The following is a 26,048-nucleotide window of genomic DNA, read 5'->3' as shown; positions in this document are numbered from 1 at the left end:
CTCCAGGTGTGTTCCCCCAAGTCCCCTTTGTCTCTAATCTCCACCCTGACCCTCCTGTGACTCATGTGACTCTGTTCTGGAAAACAAAATATATGTCCTCGAAGGGCTGGGGCTTTTGGAACAGGATTCCTCTAGATGACACTCCCGGGGCTCAGTCCTCCTCCCTGCTCCTTCTCTAGCTACGCTTTCTCCCTAGTTGATCTCATCCAGTTCCATGACTCCCAAATCCAACCACTTATATTGATGTCTTCACTTGGATGTCTAATAGGCATTTTATTCAGCTACACAGAGCTCTTAATTGCACTTCTCCACCCCAAACTGTTCCTCTTGTTCTTCACCACAGCAATAATTACTACCCCATTTATCCAATGGCTCAAACAGAAACTGCAGAAATCTTAGATTCCTCCCTTTCTCTCATCCCTCACATCTAATTCATCAGCAAGTGCTGTTGTTTCCACCTCTAAAATATCTCCTGGACCCTAGTATCTCCTCTTCACATCTACTGCTACCCACCTTGACAAAACCCTCACTGTTCTCCCCTGAGCTCTGTAAGGACCTCCTAGCACATCTCATTCCTTCCACGCTTGCCCTGCTTCAATCCATTCTCCTAATAGCATTCTAGAGCTTTTTTTTTTCTCCTTTGGCAGTGCTGTGTGGCTTGCGGGATCTTAGTTCCCCAACCAGGGATTGAACCTGTGCCCTCAGCAGTGAAATTCTGGAGTCCTAACCACTGGATCACTAGGGAATTCCTCCTCCATCCCACCTGCCTCTCTGTGCTGTTCCTCCTTCAGTCTCCCTTCAGCCCTCCACATGCTCACTGCCTAGAATGTCCTCCTTCCAGATCGCCGTGCGGCTGACTCCTTTATACCATTTGGGGTTCAACTCAAATGCCCCCCACTCACAGAGGCCTTCCTTGAATTAAATTTAAGTAGCCCCCCCATGCCAAGTCAGCCACTCTTTAATTCATTCCCCTCTTATCTCTGAGTCATTTATTATTATCTGTGATTATTTTATTTAATTATAGGTTATCTGTGGCCTCCCCAATTAATCATCAAAGATCCATCACCTGCGCTCAATAAGTACACTCTCTCTCCAGCATCTAGAAGAGGTAGAACAATGAATAGTCAACACACATTTGGTGAAGGTATACATGAATGAAGGAATGGATCCTGTGGACACTTTTTAGAAGTTGTTTATGGTAGGAAGATGAGACTAGAAGAAAAGGCTTAGTGTCAGAGGGAACTTCATCTAACAAGAGTTTTCACCTCTTGTGCATTGTCTGTGTGCCAGTTCTTCACATGTAGAGTCTCACTGAATCTTCAACAATCCTAAGACATATACACTATTATGGTTTCTCTGTTATGTATGAGAAAAGTGAGCTGGATAGAAGTTTAAGAACTGGCTCAGGCTCACACAGCTAGTGAACAGTATAGATGGTACACAGCCTTCTCCATCATCTGACTCTCAAGGAACTTTCTCCGGCCCCACTCTTGTGCCTCCTTTGTTGGGGGGAGTCAGGGAATGCCATAATGCCAGCCTTGGGGGATGCTAGCTTCTGCCCCAGGAACAAAGAGGACGGTGAGTCTTGCCTTCTAAATGTCTTGTGGGAGGCCCTGAGGTCAGGGAAGCTCTGCAGAGCCACTCTGCTTTTCCTGAGCTTTGTGCAGTGGAGAACTGCTAAGCTGCTATTATTTCCTTTTCCTACAGATGTGAGGCAGCCACACAGATGTGAGGACAGCAGGCGAGTTAAGTGACAGTGATTCCTCAAGTGGAGGAATGGATGAAATGACTTCTTCAGGGCCATGTTAGTCAGCTAAGTGTTGATCCTGTGAAAAGCAAGCATATGTAAATCTGCACTGAGGCTCTAGAAATTTCGCCTGCTAGCTGTAGAGAGATGACTAGGAGATTGACCACCTGCCCTTGGGCCATCTCAGTCCTGGCTGCTGCTAGGGGTTTGGCCGGTGCCTGTGGCCTTGGGAGGGGTCCTCAGGATGCATTCAGGAAACAGTACATTGAGTAATGGAAGCCTCCATCAGAGACAGTGATAGATCTGTTTTCAGCTGCTCCCTGTTGGGGTGTGATTGATTCCCCGGGAGCCTGCATCCCTTTTCTTACTTAATGAATGTGGGTGATGGATTTTTGACAAGATTCATTTTGACCTGAACGCTACTGAGCTAAATGAATCAACATTGTCAATTTCTCTGCCTGGTCCTGAAGAATAGTTACGTGGATGAGGACATTTTTCTTTCAACTGAAGTATTTTAGCTACTGTGGCTCCCCAGCGAAGGCCTCCCTGTGCCAGCTGCCACCCGCCGCCCCGCAGCATCCCTTTCTGGAGGTGCAGGGGGACAGTCTCCCCTTCTGTCACTGGTCCCCAGTTCAGGCCCACCGTCTGTGCCCGTTGGGCCGCACACTGTGGAGCCAGAAATGTGCGTCGTCATTGGGCTTGGCTGGGTGATGAGAAGGGAGAGTTTTGCCTCATCTCTTTCTCTCATAGCTGTGATTCCTGAATCGGCACATTACTTACTTTACCGCAAACCTAATAAGTATCCAATCTTTAAGGCACTGCTGATGTATAGCTACTAGTTTCTCGGGATGGGATTTTCACATTAATCTTTTTGCTCTCAGTCTAAGCAGATATTCATATGAACGGTCCTAAGACACCTCTGGGCTCCTGCCTCTCTCTGCCTTCCCCAGATTCTCACAGCTGCATCCACCACTGGGCTCACTGGCAGGGTCAGTTTCCTGGGTCCTGACTGTTGGGGGGGGCAGGGGGCTGGGCAGGGGAGGGAGGATTTGGGGTTGGGATCTAGTATTGCTCTCGGCCTCCTCTGCGTCTGGCAAGGGGTGACCCTGAGAAGTGGGCATTGTTGCATTATATTATTCATAATGCTTATGCTACTCCATAAAATAAGTTAGATTATCGGGATAATTCACACAGGAGAACCACAATTCAATGCTGAAGACTATGTGAGGAGCTCTGGTTCACAGAACAACCCTGCAGAGCACCATGAGAGACAGATGCACATGAGCCAACTGGGGCTCACGGAGCTTCAGGGCCTGCTCCAGAGCACCCAGCCATCCAGGGGTCCAGGGACCACTGTGTTCTGTCTACAACGTCCCATGCTCTGCCCCCCAGTGGAGACTAGAGCTGAATCACACACGTGGGTCAGACGGCAGGGCAGGACTGCAGCTGGGCTGTTGAGTGGATGCCCATCACACTGGATGCCAAGGGGACCAGGACTAGGCTTCCTGGGGGGAGCCTGAGGCACCTGCTGGGCTCCCTCGTCCCTGCCCTTGCTCTGGCCCATCACCACCGAGCTCTCCTCCAGAACCTGCCCTTCTGCTGGGCCTTGGGGTAAGGGTGCTGGCTGATCCCCCGTCCCCCGAGCCTCTTGGCAGGCTTGGTTCTAGCTCCCAGATCGCCTCGTGGCTCCCTCATTCCTTAGCCCATTCTCAACTTGCTTGCTGAGCTTATTTTTCTTTTCTTTTCCCCAAAGATTATTTATTTATTTATTTAATTTATTTTTGGCTGCATCGGGTCTTAGTTGCAGCATGCAGGATCTTCGTTGAGGCATGCATGATCTTTCGTTGCGGTGCGCTGTCTTCTCTCTAGTTATGGTGCACGGGCTCCAGAGGGCATGGGCTCTGTAGTTGAGGTGCACGAGCTTAGTAGTTGTGTCGCACGGGCTTAGTTGCCCCGTGGCATGTGGGAATCTTAGTTCCCTGGACAGGGATCGAACCCGCGTCCCCTGCATTGTAAGGCGGATTCTTTACCCCTGGACCACCAGGGAAGTCCCCTTGAGCCCATTGTTCTTGAACAATTATTTTAACAATGCCTCTTGCTTCCAAGGATGCTCGCTCACTCATCCTCTGAGAAACCTCAGAAGCTAACGGTGTAACCCAGCCCTCACCAAAGTCAAGAGAAGTACAGCCTCTGGTCGGGGGTCCACTCCTAGTTAATGGTCTAAGAGGCCAGGACCCAGGACTCCTGAGTCTGTCTGACACTTTTCTCATGACACCACATTTCCTCTTCCAGCCCTTGTCTCTTTCCACACAAATGGCCCGTTCACATCTCTACGACTTTATTAGTCTTTGCTCACATTGTCTGGGATTGGGGGACACTTGCTGAACTGATCTGGGGAGGTGAGGTATCCTGACTGCTGTCACTGCAGTCTTAGCCTGGAAGTATTACAGGGCAGAATATTCCAGAAAGACAGGACCCCTGCTCATCAGCAGGCTGTAATGAAATGAACACTCTTGCATCTTTCTCCTGGACAGCCCCCTCCGAGCTACTAGTGGGTCATAGCAAGGCAGGCCCCCGGCAGCGTGGCACTCCCGCCTGAGGATGGAGTGACCCTTCAGGCTATGTTCCCTGCCCTGCCCCCATCGGACACCCCTGATGTGGTGTGGCCGGGAGAGAAGGACTGGGGAGGATGGTTTGGGGGCTGCAGGGGAAGGCGGGGCAGGGGTGGATATCTGTCTGCAGCTGAGGCCTATAAATCTGCGGGCCTTTCAAGAACACAAAGCTTCAGGCAGGCCAGCCTGTGGGGCACTTGGGGAGGCCGGGCAGGAGCTGGGGACAGGGACCGGGCAGGCAGAGGAGACAGCCAAGGCCAGCCAAGTGGGTTCTTCCGTGGAGCAGAGAAGTGGGAGGTCTCTGGCTCCTGCCAGACTCTGGGGGTTTCAGCTTTTTCTGAAGCTTTCTCATATCTGATACCCTTACGTGTCCCCTGGTTAACTCATCTTGCCCTGGATGGCTAGGGTGACTGTGAGAGGAAACCCCTCACCATTTTACCACGCTGGGGAAAGCCACGCTGCAATTTTCCGGAAAGTTAACAAATTCTCAGGGAAAAAAGTACGGAGATTCTAGACCAGCCGTGGCCTGGCGAGTCCCAGCGCTCTTTCCTTAGTTTCAGACTCCTTGGTTTTGGGCCCCAGGGCTTGAAGGCTCTGCCCTGGGCGGGTCCCTGCCCAGCCTCTGAAAGGTTAGAAACCCGGTCCCGTTGGGCTCCCTCCCAGCCCCACCTTCACTCTGAGCGATTTGATTTGTGTAGAGAGGAGTACAAATACCCCTGAGAGCAGAGTAGATGATTCTGGACTTCTTCCATTGGGGTCATCTTACTGACTGGTTATTCATCTGGGTCCAGGGGGAGAGTGGAGTGGGGTGGGGAACGTCTGGCTCTTCATTAACTCCTTCACTGCTGGCCTGTCCCCTGCCTACTTAATATAGGCGCTTTCAGGCCCGTTCTGAAGCAGCCAGGGCGGGGCACAGCCATCCTGCGGTGGGTCTGGCGTTTATGGTGGAGTTGTGTCTGGTCTCTCTATTTGGCATCTGGGGTGTGGCTGGGGTCTCTGCTCTGTCCTCCAGCCTACAAATCTAATCTACAATGTCCAAAGAACTCTTGGACTTGCCTCAGCTTCTTCAGGGTCTCACATTCATCTGACATAGAACAGGGAGGTTGTAAGAAAGACAAATTATTTGCAGAGAAAAATTTCCCTATGCCAGGAGAAGAAGCAGATAGAGATAAATGACTGGAGCTGTTTTTAAGATTCTTAATCACTTGCTTTCCTTTCCAGGGGCGAGCCAGTCTGCTTTCCTCCAGAGCATCTTCTTCCCAAGATGCAGGTGGATGAAAATGAGACTGCAGGGGGGACTTCCAGGCAAACAAGGATGAGAGAGAAACATAGAAGGAGGTACCAAGCTCGAGATGGCTGAGGGAAGACAAGGCACCCCTGGAATTTGTGGGAGTGAGGACTGGCTCTCAAGTGTGAAGGAAAGGAGGGGAGGAATGGTCCCCACACCTCTGACCTTAACCCTGAGCACTCCCTGCAGCTTCCTGCCCAGCGGGTCCCATAGCAGCCACACTACCAGCTTTCACAGATGACAGCTCACACTGAAATAACTTGTTCCGAGGGTAGTTGGTGATCAATGACTCAAATTAAACCTCAGAAAAGGTTTTCTTCCTCCCTGACTCTTTATAGGTTTCTCAGCTTATCTCCTCCCCGGATGGTTGTATAAGCCAGATGATGGCTGTGTTAGCACTCTAGAAAAAAAGTGAATTCACAGAAGATTTAAGGGGTGAGTGAGCCCTTGGGTGGACCAAGGGTGGGGAATGAAGGGTGGGAGGGACCAACACCCAAACCCCAGCCATCATTCTTTCCAAGCAGCCATCCAATGCCTCTCCATCCAACACCTCTTTTCTCTTTTTACTGCTCCAGCCTTCCTGGGTTAATAAGGACTATTCCTGCACCCCAGCTTTCCTGACCAGCTCAGATGGTTTCAGCTTCTAAATCAGGTTATCTCTCCAGTCTGCATTCCCAGTAACTGAATTATCTTTGCATGAGTACACAGAGGTCTGGGCAGGGAGGAGGGGCTGTCTGGACTGGGACCTATCTTTCTGGCTGCTCCCCAAGCTAGGTCTTAGCAGCCTCCTAAATGATGCCTGGGTCCCCTCCTCTCTCCCCCCAGTACAGCCTTTCAGTCCCGGGGGAGAGAGGGCAAAGAGGTCTTCAAGGATGCCGCCTACGGCCTGGCTGGGCGGAGAGCCAGTGGACCAGAGAGGTCAGCTCTGTTCTTGGCAGGAAATAAAGGGCCAGCATGGAAATGCCACCCAGGCTGGGATTGAGATCTGTGGAGTGGCAGCCCTGAGTGGGTGAGGTGAAGGGGAGCAAAGGGTGACCCGGGCTCCCTCCCTGGCAGTCTCCGTTCCCCCGACCTGCAGTGCTCAGCCTGGCCAGGGAAACCTGCTCTTTGTCAGTGACTGTCAACCTTCCATAAACCTCTGAACCCCCTTGGGAGGGGGCAGTGTTGAAAAGGCTGTTTCCTAAACCCAAGAGTTGGGAGTCGCAGGTTTCGGGTGAGACCTGAGGACCAGTCTTTTAACAAGACGTCCAGGGAGGAGGGAAATGTGAGGAATGCGAATCTAGGGATTCAGACAAGAAGGTTAACTAGGTCATTGGAGTTCTTCTTTTACAGACCAGGGTGGGGTCAAAATACACTTCCCCAGCCTTGAAAACAGAGCTTTGGTGTCAATATGGTCCTTGGACCATTGCATTCCTCTCTCGCCCTGGCACCCACTAAAATCACTAAGGGTGTTTGCTGAAATGCAGATTATTGGTTCCTAATATGGATGTACTAAATCAGATTATCTGTGGGTGGGGCCTCGAATATGCATTTATAATAAATACCCCAATGATAATAATAATAGTCTAGGTTCATATAGCACTTACTCTGTACCAGGTTCTTTCAAGAATAGTAACTCATTTCATCTGCACAATAGTTTGTGAGGTAGATTGTATTATTATTCTATTTAGCAGATGATGAAACTGAGGCCCAGACAGGTTATTTAACCTGCCAAGGACATATAATTACTTAGTGATTGATCCAGGATTCAGACCTGGGTTGGTAGCTGCTAAAGCTGGGCTCTAACCATCAGACCACACAGCCCTACTGCTTTGCACGGAGGCTAAAGCTGGAAACTCCTCCCATCAGTCATGGCACTAGCTTATGACCAGCTCTGCAGCAGAGGGAGGAACTTGAACAAGAGCTGGTGACTTGGTCACTGAGGGTACAGACCAGGAAGAGACTTCAAGGTCTGGGAAGAGTCAGGAGGCCAGGGTGTTAACATGCCAGGCGAGTTTAGGCAAGGCTCTTCTCTTGAGCCCTTGGTTCCAGCCATATGTCAAGAGGACGCTGAGCTGAATGACTTCTCAATTTCTTCCTGGCTCTAACATTTGAAAAATATGTGCATTTCCTTTCTCTGAGCAGCTGGGGCAGTTTCCTGAAAGGGTGTGTGTGTGGGTGTGTGTGTGTGTGTAAGGGCAGTTATATGTAGGGGCAATGTCCCCAGCCCAAGACTGGCTGGGCATTAAGGTTTAACTGCCATGAGTCTGGGTGTATCCTAGGCCAAGCCAGTGCAGATGGGTTGTGACTTATCAGGGTAGAATTTGCACTGGCACTGGGGCTGTTTCTGTCTTGACTATTCTGTTTTGTCCTGAAATAATGCACTTGGGGTCACCCAAGGAGAGAATGAGAGAAAGAGAAGTTGGGAAAGCTTTTGGAGTGAAATGGAAACAGCTTCAGGGAAATAAAGGCCCAGAAGTGGGCACCAGCTGTGGCTGACTGTGCAATCTCTTTCCTGCTTACAAGCCAGTTCCTGGGCCAGGCATTCTTCTGTAGTCGAACTCAGTTCTGTGAACAAGCCTAGGCCACTGAGGACTCCACAAGAATGCTCCACCTGGGACAAGCCAGCCCCTCATTGATCCTGCCTTGTCCTGTGTAGTCTCAGCTATACTGTAGCATATAAAATAGTGATTAACACTGGGTCCTTCTTTGACACTACAGCTTGTTCTGCAATCCTTTAGCCCAAAAGGGAATGGCTGGCAGGGAGCCCATCCATGGGGCCTTGCTGACAACTCCACCCACGCAGCTTTCAGTGGTGCCCTGGTGAACAGAAGCTGTAGCAAGAGGCTGTGGTGTGTGCATGTGTGTCAGGAGTGGGTGGGCAGCTCCCAGCGTTCGGTGAGAGGCCACTGCCTCTGCGGTCACCTCTGCAGCAAGAGATCATCCTCTAGTCCCAGCTCCTCCTTAAAGCACAGGCCACCCAACTCTCTCGAGCTCCACGGGGGTCATCGGGGGACTAAGGCTCTCTCTCCCAGTGCTCTGCGGGACACATTCCAGGACACATTCAGCTGGGACAGGGCTGGTGGCCCGGCAAGATCTCCAATGCAGTTAGGGGCTGGGCGTTGATCAAGCAACCACTTCACAGGGTTGAAGGATTCCTTTTGAACCAGCATTTTGTCTTAGTTTGGGCTGCTATAACAAAGTACCAAAGTACCATTGTTATAAAACAATGGAAATTTATTTCTCACAGTTCCTGAGGCTGGATGTCTGGGATCAGGGTGTCAGCATGGCCGAGTTCTGGTGAGAGTTCTCTTCTGGGTTCCTCACTGCTGCCTTCTCCTTGTGTCCTCACAAAGTGGAAGGAGGGCAAAAGAGCTCTCTGGGGTCCCTTTCATAATGGCACGAATCCTTTCCTGAGGACTCCATCCTCATGACCTAAGCACCTCCCAAAGGCCTCACTTCCTAATATCATCACACTGGGGATTAATCTTCAACATGTGAATTTTGGGGGGTCATTGCACATCTCTTGGGGTATGAGGAGAAACCACTGGCCCTGTGGTCATCTATGCAATTGGCATTAGCCATGGAGCAAGGCCGTGGGTTGGGAGCTGGGGAGGATTTCCGAGGCCAAGAGAATGCAGAGGTGAGCTGAGAGGGAGGTCTCCCAGGGAACCAGCCCAAGTTCCTGCTGATGGAGCAGTGATCACCCTGTAGTCTCCAGAACATTTGGTCCCCAAGGCAGCCTCTCTGTCTACATCATTTCAAGCAGGACCAGGACTCAGAGCTGTGATGACTTCTTCAGATTCCAAGCCTGTTGCTTCAGAGGAAGGGGAGGGGCGCCTAACAGAGCAGACTTCTCCACTGGAGACAGGTCTATGCTCAGGGCATAGGTGCTTGGACAGTGCAGTGATTCCTCCTCCATGAAGCTCTTCTCGACACCCCCGGTCCGGCCAGAGCGGTCCTTCCCTGACACTCCGCTCTTGCCATGCACTATCCCAGTGCAGCATGATGGCTGTAAGTTAGTCTTCATGGGAGCTCCCCAGGGCAGAGCCCCGCCTATTCACTCCTTATTCACTGTGGTGTTCATGAAGTGGCTCATGGTGCGGCTCATATTCCGAGTTCTGTTAAAGATTGTGGAATGGATGGTGGGAAGGTCACCAGGAGCTCTCTGCTTAGGCCTCCAAGAAGACCCTTTCTTGGTGATTCACCCCTTCTCCCAGACCCTGTGGGAAGGAGGGGGTCTGCCCTAAGCTCAGAGAACCACTCCTTGCAAAGGAAGAAGAGGATGGTTACACACTCAGCAGTTCTGGAAGGGCACTTGGGGCTGACAGCTGCCTGACTGACTCATGAAAACAGCACCCGTGATGGGTGAGGCCTTTAGCAGCCCAGCGCTCCACCCAGGATTGGAAGACGAATCACGCGCTCCCTCTTTACCTTCCTCCCAGGCCCCTGAATGGAGCCCCATCTGCTTTCCTGCAGCCACCCCATCCAGGCAGAGAAGAAGCTGCTGTCTGGCAGCAGAGATCTTCCTTGCCATGAGTCAGGTAGAGAAACAGCTTGCTTCCCAAGGAGAAAGTGGAACTTTGTAGGCACACAAGGGTAAATACTGAGTGTAGTATGCTGCTAATTAGCTGCACAAAGGCCATTAGCATTAATGAGATCTGTCTCTGTGACGGAGTCCCTCTTCACTGAGCAGGCAGCCTCACTTCTCTGGGCCAGGCTTCCTGGCTCTGGCTCCGTGTTCTGCTGCTGCTGTGAGTCTGTGTGATACTTTCCTCTTGAATAAAAGACAGCTAGAATCACAAAGAAGCCCCTTCTCTTTCAACCTTGCTTTGGAACAAAAGCAGAAACTTCAGGTTAAAGATACACTTAAAAGATTGGAAGTGTTTCCCATTCTCAGCCCTAATCATATCCCCTCCTCCTGACTTTGGAATACTAGGCTAGAAAGTCAAAGAGTAGAAAAGAGGAAAAATCATCACCAAGGTGTTTTTTTTTTTTTCCTTTGAGCACTTAATATGTACCAAACAAGAGCCGTACATTACCTAATTTAAGCCTCACAATAACCACATGAGGTAGATTCTATGATGATCCTCATTTTGCAAATGGGGCGGTGAGGCTCAGAGGGGATAAGGGATGAGTAACTTGCTCACATTTCCACAGTTAAAAAATGGAAGAGCCAAAATGATTCAGCCATGCCGGAATCCAGAGCGCATGATCTTGACCACAACACTGAACTCTCTTGAAAAGGATCCTGGGAAGGACTGTACTGAACAGTCTTGCCTCTTTAGAAGTAGGGGAGGAGAATTAAATAAACCAAAGTACTTGGTTATTGTTTATTAATACAGTTATTTATTTACAGTTTATTTAATGTCTATTATGGTCTTGGTGTGGGGGATGTAATATATCATCCTTGTTCCCATGGAGACTATCATTAAGTGGTAATACAATGGAAACATGACTATAATAAGAGGTAACATGATCAATGGTTAGGTAGGTACTGTGTATTACAAGGGTACGAATTGGGGCCCTTAATTGTATATGTGAGGGCATGGGAAAGGTGAAGCCATATTTTAATCTGTTCTTTCCAATTTTATTGAGATATAATTGACAAGTAATATTGTGTAAGTTTAAGGTGTACAACACGTTGATTTGATACACTTACATACTGTAAAATGATTATCACCATAGCATTAGCTAACACCTCCATCCCATCACATAAGTACCATTTTTTGTGTGTGATGAGACATTTAAGATCTCTCTTAGCAACTTTTAAGTATATAATACAGTATTATTAGCTATAACCACCATGCTGTACATTAGATCCCCAGAACTTGTTGATCTTACAATTGGAAGTTTATACCCTTTGACTAATATCTCCCCATTTCTCCCATTCCCCAGCCCCAGGTTACTACCAATCTACTATTTCTATGATTTCAGCTTTTTTTAGGTTCCACATATAAGTGATTACATATAGTATTTATCTGTCTCTGTCTGACTTCTTTCACTTAGCATAATGCCCTCATTTCATCCAAGTTGTCTCAAATGGCAGTATTTCCTTTCTCATGGCTGAATAATATCCCATGTGTTCTCTCTCTCTCTCTGATATCTGAAGATTATATATATATATAAAATCTTCTTTATCCATTCATCTTTATTCATTCATCTGTTGTCAGAAACAGACACTTAAGTTGTTTTTATTTCTTGGCCTTTGTGAATAATGCTGCAATGAACATGGAGGTGCAGATATCACTTTGAGATCCTGTTTTCATTTTCTTCTGATAGATACCCAGAAGTGGGATTTCTGGATCAAAGGTAGTTCTATTCTTAATTTTTTGAGGAACTTCCACACTATTTTTCATAGCGTCTGCACCAATTTACATTCCCACCAATAGTGCACAAGCGTTCTCTTTTCTCCACATTCTTGTTAGCACTTATCTCTTGTCTTTTTTTTATTTTTATTAATTTATTCATTTTATTTATTTTTGGCTGTGTTGGGTCTTCGTTTCTGTGCGAGGGCTTTCTCTAGTTGCGGCGAGCGGGGGCCACTCTTCATTGCGGTGCGCGGGCCTCTCACTGTCGCGGCCTCTCCTGCTGCGGAGCACAGGCTCCAGACGCGCAGGCTCAGCAGTTGTGGCTCACGGGCCTAGTTGCTCCGCGGCATGTGGGATCTTCCCAGACCAGGGCTCGAACCCGTGTCCCCTGCATTGACAGGCAGATTCTCAACCACTGAGCCACCAGGGAAGCTCCTCTTGTCTTTTTGATAATGGCCATTCTAACAGGTGTGAGGTGATATCTCATTGTGGTTTTGATTTGCATTTCCCTAATAATTAGCAATGTTGAGCACCTTTTCATGTACCTGTTGGCCATTTGTATGTCTTCTTTGGAAAAATGTCTATTCAGGCCCTTTGCCCATTTTTATGTTGGGTTATTTGGTTTTTTGCTAATGAGTTGCATGAGTTCTTTATATATTTTGGATATTACCCCTTACTGAGTATGGGGTTTGCAAATATTTTCTCCCATAGGTTGCCTCTTCATTTTAAAAATGTTTTCCTTTGCTGTGAAGATTTTTAGTAGTCCGGTTTATTTATTTTTGCTTTGGTTGCTTCTTTTAATCTTTTTGAATCTCTTTTTAAAAACATCTTTAACATTTGGAGAAGTAAACTGTAGTGGATAGAGAAGGCTTCCTGGAAGAGGTTCTAGAGCTGAGCTTCAAAGAGTCTGTGTTAGTCAGATGAAAATAGCAGAGGAAGTACATTGCTGGTCAAGGTGTCACTTGGAGCACTGACATGGAGGTGAGGTACAGCAGAGTGTGTGAAGGGAGAACTATAAGTGTACTTGTGTTTGTAGAGCATGAAATTTGTAGCAGGTCATAGTGAGGAACGAAGCTGGAAGGGTGGTCGAAGGTAGATCACAGAGGGCCCCGTAGGCAAGACAATTGAGCTTGGACTTTATCCTCAGCAAATGGGAGCCATGGTAGGACTTTCAAGCACAGGAATGTCATGGAAGATAAGACTGTCAAGGACAAGAGTGGTAGCTGATGGTTCGATGGTAGCTAGATGCTATTTTAGTAACTTAGGCAAGAATGGTGGTGGCCTGAATGTGAACTATAGTAATAGGGATGGAGACTGGATACAAATTTGATAAACATCTAGCAGGTTGAATTGGCAAGTCTCAGTGGTTGACTAAATGCAAGGGGCTTGATGAAGAGAGAGGAGTCAGAGATAGCACTCAAGTTTCTGCCTTAGGTAAAGAGCTGCTATTCTCTGAAACAGGGAACACAGAAAGTTTGGGGATGGGGCATGGTTCAGGTTGGGCCACGTTGAGTGTGGTATGATTGTGGAGTATCCAGGTGGAGATGTCTAACAGACAGTAGGATGTGAGGTAGAGAGTCTAAGGGAGCCACGTGGAACATCCTGAGCTTGATACCAGCTGAGATCCTGAGGATGTCTGGATTCACCCAAGGTGGATACTGGTGAGAGGAGAGCTGATGTGTAGCACCTGAACACCACCCCACCTTCCCAACATTCTTGTCCAACTACGTCTTCAGAAAGGAATCAAGTTCCTGTGTGCTGTGCCTGGGCTCATCACTCTCATCCTCCCTGAGCCAGATCTTTGCAGTTCTTCTATACCCAAGTCTAGACCTTTGGGATTACACTGGGAAGATCCACTGGCAGCAGGATAACTCTAGAATTCCTTCCTGTATCTCCTGGCTTGGAAATGACAAGGAATTGCTGAATATGGTAATGATGCTGGTGGGCTGCCTACTGTCCTATCATCTCCACCCTCCCCAAGCATCTCAGCTCTTTCCCACTCTGCCCAGTTCTATTCTTGTTGGGTCCATGTTGCAGTGGAGGTTGAGTCCTACATGGGTTGCTTATCCCATAGGGAGTCCAGCTGGTTAGAGAGGGTTAGGCACAGCCTGTCCTATGCATTGGAATTGATTTTGATAGTTCTTTCCTGCTTCTAGCACTAGCCCTTTTCTCCCATCCCACCTAATACCACCGATCTGGTCAAGAGTAGCCAGCGTTCCCCATTGTGGCTGTCCCTGAGCAAGACAGATTTTCATGAAATTACATTTCATCAAAACATACCTGTTCCTTTTTTTCCTTTTCTTATATCACTTCTCTCTGCTTTCTAGACAGCTCTCCCATATGACAAAATCCTCATGATTATATCTGGGCCCAGCAGCAGCAGGCCAAGTAGGAAGAGAACAGCAGAAGGGTTGCTGAGAGGTACAAGGAAGCAGCGCCATGAATTAAGTCTAAAGGTCAGCTAAGGCCGCAAACAGAGAAATGAATAGCAGGGTTAATAGTTGGGAGAATCAAGAGCAGGGCGGACCAGAATTAAATAGAAAATGTGTGGTGATGAACTGAGACCAACCCCTACCCACTTCTATCAGGAAAGAGATTTGAGGGTCGGAAGGAGTCTAATAGGAGCTGGTATCTGCCATCCCAGATGGCTCAGGCCCAGCCACTCACAGCTAATGTGATGGCTTTTATAATGTAAGCCAGGCTCAGAAAGCAGTCAAAAGCTGCTTAGCTCAGTAATTCAAGGGTAATTTTTCTGCAAAGAGCAAGGTCAAAGACACATTAAAGGGAAGACTCTGCTTTTCTTAGGTGAGGTCAGACTGAGGGGAAAAATGGCGCTCACGTTAGTGTTTTTGCTTCGAAGATAACCAGTAAGGAACAGCAGACTGAAATTAGAGCATTCACTCCTTCCATTCCTCTTGAAACTAGAGAAAAACCTTTATTAGCATTCTATTAAACTAAAGGCTCTGAGTTAGCAAGACACAAGAGGAAAAGGAGGAGCAGACATCCTCCCACACTCCTACAGGGGTGGTTTTCAGAGGGAGGGGTATGGGATACAGATTAGAGAGTTTGAATGAGGGGATGCAAAGGATCATCCAAGTGGGACAGACTTCTGAAGAACTAGGCCTCCTTTCCTTGGGTGATAGAGAAGAATAAGCAAGATAGGAAGAGTCATAAACTAGTATCCTTCCTACATCATGCTAGGCTGAGAGATCTACCTGAGCTTTCAGCAAAAAATTGAGAATATAGCAACTGTACCGCAGTATCTGTTATATCTGTAAGGACTGGTAAGGCAGGAAGTATGTAGGGAAATGACAAGGCTTCTTTCTGTATTGCACAACTCCAGGGGGTACCATACACACGGAATCCACTGTGAATGATTCCTTCCAGAGTTTGGTGACACACGGCAGCCTTGAGTAAGGGAGAGCACTTACTTCCTGTTCAGCTTGTGGGTGTGGTGGACACCTGTTGGTATTGTCTGCAGCAATGTTCTTCCTTCTTTTGATAAAGAGTGCTGATTTGGGGCGGGGAGGTCTCTCCCTCCTTCCACTCCACCCTTCTGACTCCTGATTCCATGAAGTTTCATGAGACTGTCCATCAGGGGCTCAAGCTAGCCAAATCTCTCCTTAGAATCTGAACCGTTAGTAGAAATACACAAGATCAGAAATTGTTGGAGCTGATGTATTTTTCATGGCAACAACCTAAGAAGATTGTTTATTACTCCTGTGGCCACTGCCAACCCTTTGTGATGCTTACAAAAGGCACACAGCAAAGGGAGTAGAGGCATCTTTGAGCAAAGAAAAAGTCACCCTTTTTCCAGGCAGACAAAACCCTGTACAGAGAGACAAGTCTTGATGATCAGAGAGCAGGTTAAATCCACTCTAATTTGCCCACTCAGTTGGGTGCCCTGATTACTTTCATCCACATGTATCCCTGGAGTGGTCCTGTTTTCTGTCCTTCCTGAAGCCAAGTTGCTCGGATTTTCTGTGTATTCTATAACTACCCTACACCCTTCAGCTTAAGTTAGCCAGAGGTTTCTGTTGCTTGCAGTCAAAGAACACAAAAAGCTGCATGGGCGGAAAACGGCAGAGACAGGGTTGAGGGCACCCCAGCTCCCACTGTGAATTACTTAGCTGAGGCAGCACTGGGTATTAGCAGTATTAAAGATATTTATGAAACACCAGTGGCCAAGACAATAATAGAGGCACAAAAGATTATAAAAGTCAATTCTCTAATTTTTTCTCATAGATTAACACATACCTCTTCAAGGCAGAAGAGGAGGGATCCTGCCAACTTCCAGGTGACACATGGCCTCTGTACCAATTGAGAGGACAGGTAAGGGAGGGGATGTAAAGGAACTGTGCCAGGTGGTTCATGTCAGCCCAGATGATCTGAAATCTCCTAAGATACCTTCTTGCTCTAGACTATGAGATTATTTACTTCCATCATGAGATAGTCAGTTCCACTGGATCAATGAGTTTCCCGTTCTCCCATGACATATTTGTACTATATCATGGCATTTTGTAAGCTCAATCTGCATTAATTCAGGAAAGTTTTTTCTTTTGTACACATTTCTCTGCTTTTAACACCCCTTCTTTCTTTTCTATCTCCCTTTCCCCTTGATACTCAATGTCGCAGGAAGGACTGCGTGCAGTATGTGGATTTGGAAATGATCAAATTGAGATTTGAATACCAATTTGCAGTTTACTAGCTGTATGACCCTAGGAAAATGATGTATCCTTCTGAGTATTTTTTTTTTCATTTGTAAAGGCACATGGTTTCTGCAGTGGATACTTATTGTCTTTGCCACCTAATGTCTATTCCTCTTTCTTCTGCGACAGAAACCCAATATTCTCTTGAGAATCCCCTCCACTGACATACAAGCCTGGTGTTTTGCAAGGGTAGGGGGCACAGATGTCATACTCGTTCTCTCCAGAGATGCACACGTGATCCAGGTTCGTCCTATTAATAATGGGCATTGTTGTGGAAAGTAAAAAAAAACATGATACAAATGAACTTATTTACAAAACAGAAATAGACTCACTGACATAGAAAGCAATCTTATGGTTACCAAAGGGGAAAGGGGGGTGGAATAAAGTACGAGTTTGGGATTAACATATACACACTACTATATATAAAATATATAAACAACAAAGACCTACTGTATAGCACAGGGAACTATATTCAATATCTTGTAATAACCTATAATGAAAAATAATCTGAAAAAGAAGATATATATATACACATATATATACATATATATACATGTATGTATACATACATATATAGATATATATATATACATAGATATACATACATATGTATATACATATATATGTGTGTGTATATATATATATATATATATATATATATATATATATATATATGGCTGAATCACTTTGTTGTACACCTCAAACTGGCACAACATTGTAAATCAACTATACTTCAATTAAAAATAAATAAATAAATAAAAGTATGGGCATTGTGTCTCCCAATACTGTGATTGGTTCATGGGTGATCATGTGACCGAATGTACACCGATAAAAATCAGGCCCAGGACATGAATTTACATTATTTTTTATTTATTTATTTTTTAAATTAAAGTTTTCCTTTATAGTTCAGATGGAGAGATATACCATGTTCTTGGATTGGAAGAATCAACATTGTGAAAATGAGTATACTACCCAAAGCAATCTACAGATTCAATGCAATCCCTATCAAATTACCAATGGCATTTTTTACAGAGCTAGAACAAATCATCTTAAAATTTGTATGGAGACACAAAAGACCCCGAATAGCCAAAGCAGTCTTGAGGCAAAAAAATGGAGCTGGAGGAATCAGACTCCCTGACTTCAGACTGTACTACAAAGCTACAGTAATCAAGACAATATGGTACTGGCACAAAAACAGAAACATAGATCAATGGAACAAGATAGAAAGCCCAGAGATAAACCCACGCACCTATGGTCAACTAAGCTATGACAAAGGAGGCAAAGATATACAATGGAGAAAAGACAGTCTCTTCAATAAGTGGTGCTGGGAAAACTGGACAGCTACATGTAAAAGAATGAAATTAGAGCACTCCCTAACACCATACACAAAAATAAACTCAAAATGGATTAGAGACCTAAATATAAGACTGGACACTATAAAACTCTTAGAGGAAAACATAGGAAGAACACTCTTTGACATAAATCACAGCAAGATCTTTTTTGATCCACCTCCTAGAGTAATGGAAATAAAAACAAAAATAAACAAATGGGACCTAATGAAACTTCAAAGCTTTTGCACAGCAAAGGAAACCATAAACAAGACGAAAAGACAACCCTCAGAATGGGAGAAAATATTTGCAAATGAATCAACGGACAAAGGATTAATCTCCAAAATATATAAACAGCTCATTCAGCTCAATATCAAAGAAACAAACACCCCAATCCAAAAATGGGCAGAAGATCTAAATAGACATTTCTCCAAAGAAGACATACAGACGGCCACAAAGCACATGAAAAGCTGCTCAACATCACTAATTATTAGAGAAATGCAAATCAAAACTACAATGAGGTATCACCTCACTCCTGTTAGAATGGGCATCATCAGAAAATCTACAAACAACAAATGCTGGAGAGGGTGTGGAGAAAAGGGAACCCTCTTGCACTGTTGGTGGGAATGTAAATTGATACAGCCACTATGGAGAACAATATGGAGGTTCCTTAAAAAACTAAAAACAGAATTACCATATGACCCAGCAATCCCACTACTGGGCATATACCCGGAGAAAACCGTAATTCAAAAAGACACATGCACCCGAATGTTCATTGCAGCACTATTTACAATAGCCAGGTCATGGAAGCAACCTAAATGCCCATCGGCAGACGAATGGATAAAGAAGTTGTGGTACATATATACAATGGAATATTACTCAGCCATAAAAAGGAACGAAATTGAGTCATTGGTTGAGACGTGGATGGATCTAGAGACTGTCATACAGAGTGAAGTAAGTCAGAAAGAGAAAAACAAATATCATATATTAATGCATGTATGTGGAACCTAGAAAAATGGTACAGATGAGCCAGTTTGCAGGGCAGAAGTTGAGACACAGATGTAGAGAATGGACATATGGACACCAAGGGGGGAAAACTGCGGTGAGGTGGGGATGGTGGTGTGCTGAATTGGGCGATTGGGATTGACATGTATACACTGATATGTATAAAATTGATGCCTAATAAGAACCTGCAGTATAAAAAAACAAACAAAACAACTAAAAAAAAAAAAATTAAAAAATTAAAAAAAAAAATAAAAATCAGGCCCAGGACATGAATTTACATTATTTTTTATTTATTTATTTTTTAAATTAAAGTTTTCCTTTATAGTTTGTGCTCTTTTTTTTTTTTTTTGAAGTATTTATTTATTTATTTATGGCTGTGTTGGGTCTTCGTTTCTGTGCGAGGGCTTTCTCTAGTTGCGGCAAGCGGGGGCCACTCTTCATCGTGGTGCGTGGGCCTCTCACTGCCGTGTCCTCTCTTGCTGCGGAGCACAGCCTCCAGACGCGCAGGTTCAGTAGTTGTGGCTCACGGGCCCAGCTGCTCCGCGGCATGTGGGATCCTCCCAGACCAGGGCTCGAACCCCTGTCCCCTGCATTGGCAGGCAGATTCTCAACCACTGCGCCACCAGGGAAGCCCAAATTTACATTATTGAGAAAGAGAGATTTTAATTTCCTCTAGGCTTAAGTCTGGAGCTGCTGGGAGCTACTAAATAGACGAACGCTGTTTCAGAGTGATTCCAAACAGGGGAAATCAGAGCTGAGAGAGGAAGAGAAACCAAGTCCTGAGGACATAATTTTAGCTGTTCAATCCAGAAGGGCCTGACACCTAAAAGCCCTGGATTTGGATTTTTTAGTTACTTAAATCAATATACCTCCCCCACCCTTTTTTTTGTTGTTGTTAGGCTGTTAGAGTTATATTTTCAGACACTTGCACCTGAAAGAGTTATGATACCATTTATTCTGAAACGTTTTGATAAGGATTAGAATTTAAAAATGAACAATGTCTGGATATCATGACCATAGTGACCTTGATTATTTTCATTGTTCTTATTGTTGCTGGTATTTTCACAGGTGCTCCAGGGTCCTCACCTCCTCCTTCTCCCCTCAACCAAACTGTCTGGAGAGATTCTATGGACAGGCATTTCTAGTGCTGGGACAGCACCGGGGTGGAGGAGGCTGGAGGTTCCTGTGTCCTTCTGCTATCAGAGGGCTGACCTCCATGTGGCAGGGAGCAGAATTCAGAAGCTGCTGCCTTGAAGTTTCTCTCTAGAGACCACAAGCCTGAGAGACCACCAGAAGTATGCCTCATATCCCTCCAGCCATCCCCCTTACCACATGCTGGACTGGGTAGCTGGGATTCTGGGATTGTGGGACTAGGGTGGGGGTGGAATTGAACTTTAAATGAGCAACATGCTAAGTCCATTTCTTTCTAGGCGGGCTGAGGCAGCAGGAATCCAAAGGGAGAATGGGAGGGGGAGGGGTGTCTCTTAGAGGCGTCACAGAGCATGCTGGGTCTCCAGGCTGAGCAGGGCTGGCTCCTGCCCGCAGCCTCTAATGCTATTTGATCCGCTCATTAGCAAGTACGAAACGTGGGGAGTTCAAAAAAGAGAAAGCAAAACAAAACAAAACTCTGCAATGAATAAACTAACAGATAGTGACTCAATTCAATTTGCATCCAATCCACCCCACTACCAAGGACTTTGTTTGCCTAACAGTGGAGACTGGGGATGGAGAAGGGTCCCTGCTGCAGAGGCTGATGGGAGGACCCCAGATCCCCTCCCCCACCCTGCCCCTGTCTCTGTATGGGGACCAGATGGGTATTCTTGTTTTAAAGCTCCTTTCCCTTGGGTTGATCCTGAATTCATTCTCTGATCCAGAGAGCAAGGTCCTTGGGGGAAATGAGGCTGGCATTGCGGGGAGGGGAGGGAGCAGCAGAGGGGGATGAAAAGCCATGTGGAAGCTGAGGCACAAGGTCAGGGTGACCCTTCCCCCTCCCATATACACACACAGAATGAATCAGAAGGCAAGGTAGCTGGGGAACTGGTACTCAAAGTTCTGCCTGATTCCAAAGCCTTCATCCTTTCCACTACATTTCCTGCTTCCAAAGCCTGGACCACTGCCCACCCCCAGCCTTGCTCTGCCACTGACTAGCTGTTTTGATCATCATCAGTTGACTTCGAATCTCTGAGCATTGAGATTCCTCATTTGATAAATGGGAACAAGAGCCAATGGACCTTGCCACTGTCGCTGTGAAGCACATACCAGTGTGTGAATGGGGACGTTTTATGTAATCCTTGCAGTCTGTCCAGATTCTCGTTAGTGGCCATCACTGTTAGGGTCCAGGGTGTCACTGGCCTCCTCCTCACTAGGGAGCCGACAGATGGGGTATGTGTACAAAGAACAACCATCAAATGGGAAAAGAAGAACCACTCGATGAAACAGCATGTTTGTGCCAAACGTTGGCCAAGATTGACTGGAGACTGTGGCTCAGGCCAAATCTTGAAACTGAGTCCTGGGGCACAGATCACACTTGCCCTGACCTCCAGAGAGAGAGAGAAAGACACTAGACGGACCTCCATGTGTACTCATCTGACCAGCCACAGGGCGTGGGGTGGAGGCCTGCCTCTGCCTCCGAGAAGCAGAAAGAAACAGGGAGAACCAGAGGGGTCAAGCCTGGTTCTAGAAAGATCCAGGTGTGTACATAGGAGAAAAAACTTCCAATACTCTCTTAGGTTCTGTTGCTCGCCTGGTAATAAAGCTGACATAAGACAGGCTAATGGGAGAAAAGCATACAAATCTTACTTCATATTTTTATAGCATATGGGAGCCTTCAGAGGAAAAATGAAGACCTGAAGAAGTGGTTAGGACAGAGCTTACATATCTTTTTAACAATGAATGATAAATTTTGGAGAAGTGGCCAGATCAGAGATATTGAGAGTCAGAAACCTCAGCTCAGCCTGGACTAAGGTTCAGGTGCTATTGGAAGGATCTGTGGGAACAGCTCACATCCTCTTTTGCAGGGAATGAGCAGGACAGGGAAGGCATGGGGGAGACAGGCAGGCCTGGAATTCAGGTCCACCTGTCAAATGACCGATAAATCAGCGTTGCTCAAACGGAAAGGCTGCCCTGTTGGACAACTCCCTTTGTCATTTCTTTTCAGTGGAAAGAAAATGAATATTGATTCTGTTCTTGCCTCTATGCTGTGCCCCTTCAAATGAGTATGATTGCGTTTCCCCAATTCAGTGGGTAACGTTCAGGTGTTTAAGGGCAATTCCATCTTCGCAGAACTCAGCCTTTGAATTGCAAGCCTGGTGAGGTGAGAGTGAGAGTCTCCTGGGGTCTTTACAGGTGAGCAGAGAGGGACTTCAGGTCTCAGATGGTGTTTGACTAGTCTCCTGCATTCTGAAAGGGCAGGCTTAGAACACAAGTCATCTGAGAACTGGCTCAAAATTAGGTTTGCCAAGATGCTAAAGAATGGTTCCCATGGATCCTTGGAAAAGGTGAACCATTTTGTCAAGGAAGTGGGGACTCCTGGGCAGGATCTCTCAACTTTTAGTGAACTATTCCTAGTGGAGAATGAAAGAGTGTGCTTAGAGTCCTGGGATATAGTCTGAAGCTGCCTGCTTCAGGCACAAAATTACTTTTAACCTCGTGGAACATTGTAAAAATTCTTGAGAATTTTGCATTCTTCCTGATATCATATATCTGTTTTAATATAAAAATAATGTTCTGAATCAGTGATCATCCAGTAAAGCTGATAGGAGAGGAAAATACAGCATATTTATGCTATGGCTTGAAGGCTTGGTGCCCTATCCCCTGGGGTATGTTATTTTGAGAACCACAGCCCTTGCACAATATATTCAGGTACATGGGCCCCATGATTCTAAGCTTTGTGGAGGTCACTACTGTAGTGTACTTGCTTCATGCCTGGGTCACCCTCTCACTGAGGATGAGAAAGGAGTGTGTGTACTCCCACATCTCAGACCTCTCTGAATTCTGGAAAGTTGTCCCCTTGGGGACACCAGAGGCATTTGGTACCCCACCTCCAGGTAGGGATATCCCTCTTTCAACCTGTGAAATAATAGAAAGGATATATATTGATATCTGCTCCAGGTTCCTGGCACAGAGCTCCTTTTTAAAACTCTTGTAATTTCCTAAGTGATAAGAACGCTAGGAGCATCTCTTGTTTTGATATTTGTCTTTGACCCCGTCCCTGACACAGCGCTCCTGAAACCCTCACAGTTTCCTAGATGATGGGCGTGTCTTCTGTTCTAATGAGGTGACTGTGGGGGGGTGGATGGTTCCTGGATGAGGGCTCCTCACCAGAAAGACCAAGCCATGATTAGAAACTTGGCATTTTCAGGCCTGCCCCCTGTTTTCTCGAGAAGGGAGAAGGGCTAAAAATGGAGTTAATGATCAATCATGCCTAAGTGATGAAGCCTCCATAAAATCCCCAAAGTACAGGGATTTGGAGGGGAGCTTCTGGGTTGGTGAACACTTGGAGGTATTGGGAGAATGGTACACCTTGAGAAGCTCCGCCCTCCTCCCTGCACACCTTGCCCTGTGTATCTCTTCCATCTGGATGTTCATCAGGACCTCTATCATATCCTTTTATAGGAAACTGGTAAACATAAGCCAACTGTTTTCCTGAGTTCTGTGTGGAGCTCTAACAGATTAATCAAGCCTGAGGAGGGGGGCAGAACCTTGATCTATAGCCAGTCAATCAGAAGCACAGGTGAAAACCTGGAACTGTGATTGGCATCTGAAGTGGGGGGGCGGGGGGGAGGGCGGGAGTCTTATAGGACTGAGTCCTTAACCTGTGGAATCTGATGTTGTTTCCTGGTAGGTAGTGTCAGAATTGAGTTGAATGGTAGAACACCCAGCTGGTGTCACAGAGGAGAGAAGATAGTAAATTGCTTCCTATGGGGAAAACCCTCCACATAGCTGCTGACCAGAAGTGTCAAAAGTGAAGTGTTCTGTGTGAGTAGTAAAGGGGACTCCCAGGGAAGAAACACATAGTAGGGAAAAATTGTGTTTTTTCCTGCATAGGAAGGAAAAGGCTGAGTTTTTCCATTACACAACCCATACAGACAGGGTCACATGCACTGAGAGGGCTCCGAGATGGACTCCAAGGCAAGTTCACGGTGGATTTTAGTGACGTGGCCACTTCTCTGATAAGCCACGAAGGCTGCATGTACATCAGTAACCAGTAGTGAGGGGCAGGTGGAAGAGGAAGCAGAGCATGGGATTCATGAAAATATATTATCTTTTGTTTCTAAAATCATCCCCCTTGTGTTATCTAAATGGGCATTTATTATGAGTTTCCATAGTTACAAGTAGAAAAGGTAGGGAGAGAAAGGAGTGGAGTATAATTAAAATGCTGACTTTAATATCAAAAGTTATATCTGATGTTCTCCACCCCACCCCCTGCCCCCTGCTACCCTCGCCCAATTCCCACACACATTTGAGGAGAGAGCCTAAAGGGCTAGGATAAGAGTAAAGAAAAAAGAGGTTAACTTTGAGGCCACAATCCCTTCTGTCCACAGGTTACTAAAAATGCCCCAATTGTTTGTTCAAACTATGCTCTGCAACCCTGTGCCAGTAAAATGGCTGGGTCTGCGTCCTCCTGAGGACCTGCTGTTCAGGAGGAAGTGGGGTGAAGGTGTCCCCTATATATATGTTGTATGAGGCTGAACCATGCTTGCTCAAAGATCCAGGGAGGAAGACCCAAGCCCCTTGAACTTGGGAGGACAGCCTGTCCAGCCATCATGCAGCAGATTCTCAGGGTATACTTGCTCGGTCAGGTTGTCATCACTGGGAGTAATTTCCGCTTTCCCTGTCATCTCTGGTCCTGCCTGGCCGGCTGGGAATGCAACGCCTGTGCACTGCTGTTGTGCAGACAGCATTTAACTTCCGTAGCACAGGGCTGGGGAGTCTGGCATAACGAGGTACAGATCTGTTTGGCCTGCACTTCAGGGAACCACGAGTACAGGAGGGATTCTGGTTGGAGGTAGCCTTGTCGCTTGGAGAGTAACCCTGCCCTAAAGCTCTGAAAACAATCACAGTGCTGTGGGAGGCCCTCGTTCTCCTCCTCAGGCTCTGACACTACATCTTTTTCAAGTACGATAGGCAGTGTGGCAGGCTGAGAAGAATGCGGAATTTGGCTTCACAGGGCCCAGGTATAATTCACAGAGAGGCAAATGGTGGCTGTACCTCACGGGATTGTGGGGAGGAATAATTGCACGCACCTGGGACGTTTGTGGCTGTGTCCAGGTAGTGCCAGGGCAAGGAACATCGCCTGGGGGAAGGGTTAAGGAAACGCGCTCAAGGTCCAGCTGTTTTCCATTCTTCCCCATGCACCTGTTTCCTCCAGATCCTGACCTAATCACTGTGTCCCCTGGAGATCTGATCCTGTGTAGCTGAGGAGAACGTAGACCCCTCCTCTGTGAAACTCTCTCTGTACCTCTCTCCCCAGAGAGAATTAGGGGTTCCTCCACCCCCAGCATCCAGCATTTCCTTCTATTTCACTTTTATCACACTGATTGCAATTACTTGCTTACTCATCTGTTCCCAGCAAAAGGCTGAGCTCCACAAGGGCAAAGCCTGTGTTGTATTAAGTAACTGAAAATAATAGGAAATTGTTGAATGTTTGGTAAATGAAAGAATGAGCGAGGCTGAAAGAAACAGGTTGTGCTGACCTAAGAACCTGATGGCTCATCTTTGGCTTTTTGGACACTTGGTTCCCCCAACATTTTCACAGCTTTTCCTCCGTAAGGAAGAATGTGAATCTGACAAGTCAGTACATGCTGAGCAATAGAAAACTCATTGGCACTATCATAATGATTCTTATATTTCTGTAGAGTTCTTTACATTTTCAAATCACTCTCACGTTCATGATTTCATTTGATTCCTATCAACAATTCAGCAGAAAAAGACAAATGGAAGCTGAGATTCAAGAAGAAGGCAAGGGACTTGTCTAAGACCATGAAGGTAGGTGGTGATGGAACCAGAATTAGAATTCTAACTTTGTGGTTTCTGTCCAAATGCTCTTGAGGGGAATATATGATGCTAT

At 46.4% G+C, this 26,048-nt stretch overlaps 1 protein-coding gene and 1 long non-coding RNA gene across 6 annotated transcripts in view; one reads left to right on the top strand and one right to left on the bottom strand.

The window, feature by feature from the left end:
* Nucleotides 1–2,425: 2,425 nt before the first annotated feature.
* Nucleotides 2,426–23,253, top strand: LOC309636367 (uncharacterized protein). Of its 5 annotated transcripts, XM_082409546.1 has the most exons (4): nucleotides 2,426–10,170; nucleotides 11,909–11,938; nucleotides 16,183–16,269; nucleotides 16,573–17,548. In XM_082409546.1, exons 1-4 carry the CDS (start codon nucleotides 9,973–9,975, stop codon nucleotides 16,621–16,623), a joined length of 366 nt encoding a protein of 121 aa, XP_082265672.1. In that variant the 5' UTR covers nucleotides 2,426–9,972; the 3' UTR covers nucleotides 16,624–17,548. The 5 variants fall into 5 exon arrangements, 1 of the variants encoding a protein (XP_082265672.1); XR_014249990.1 differs by lacking the exon at nucleotides 11,909–11,938 and adding an exon at nucleotides 20,048–23,253 and having other exon boundaries at nucleotides 16,183–16,889; XR_014249991.1 differs by lacking the exon at nucleotides 11,909–11,938 and having other exon boundaries at nucleotides 16,183–16,234.
* The window catches only part of LOC309636388, a 472,824-nt gene continuing 465,032 nt past the window's right edge, over nucleotides 18,257–26,048 (bottom strand). The window contains exon 2 of the long non-coding RNA XR_014250009.1: nucleotides 18,257–18,652. This is a non-coding gene — a long non-coding RNA (uncharacterized lncRNA). The remainder of the gene's footprint in view (nucleotides 18,653–26,048) is intronic.

This window comes from Balaenoptera physalus (genome assembly GCF_965194825.1).
Source record: "Balaenoptera physalus genome assembly, chromosome: 10".
NCBI lineage: Eukaryota > Metazoa > Chordata > Mammalia > Artiodactyla > Balaenopteridae > Balaenoptera > Balaenoptera physalus.
This window is presented reverse-complemented; position numbering and strand designations above follow the sequence as displayed.

Coding starts and splice junctions, on each gene's coding strand:
- LOC309636367 (XM_082409546.1), top strand. CDS start 9,973: ATGAAAACAGCACCCGTGATGGGTGAGGCCTTTAGCAGCCCAGCGCTC. Junction 10,171..11,908: donor TCTTCCTTGCCATGAGTCAG/GTAGAGAAACAG, acceptor TTCTTCTGATAG/ATACCCAGAAGTGGGATTTC. Junction 11,939..16,182: donor GTGGGATTTCTGGATCAAAG/GTAGTTCTATTC, acceptor TTTTTCTCATAG/ATTAACACATACCTCTTCAA.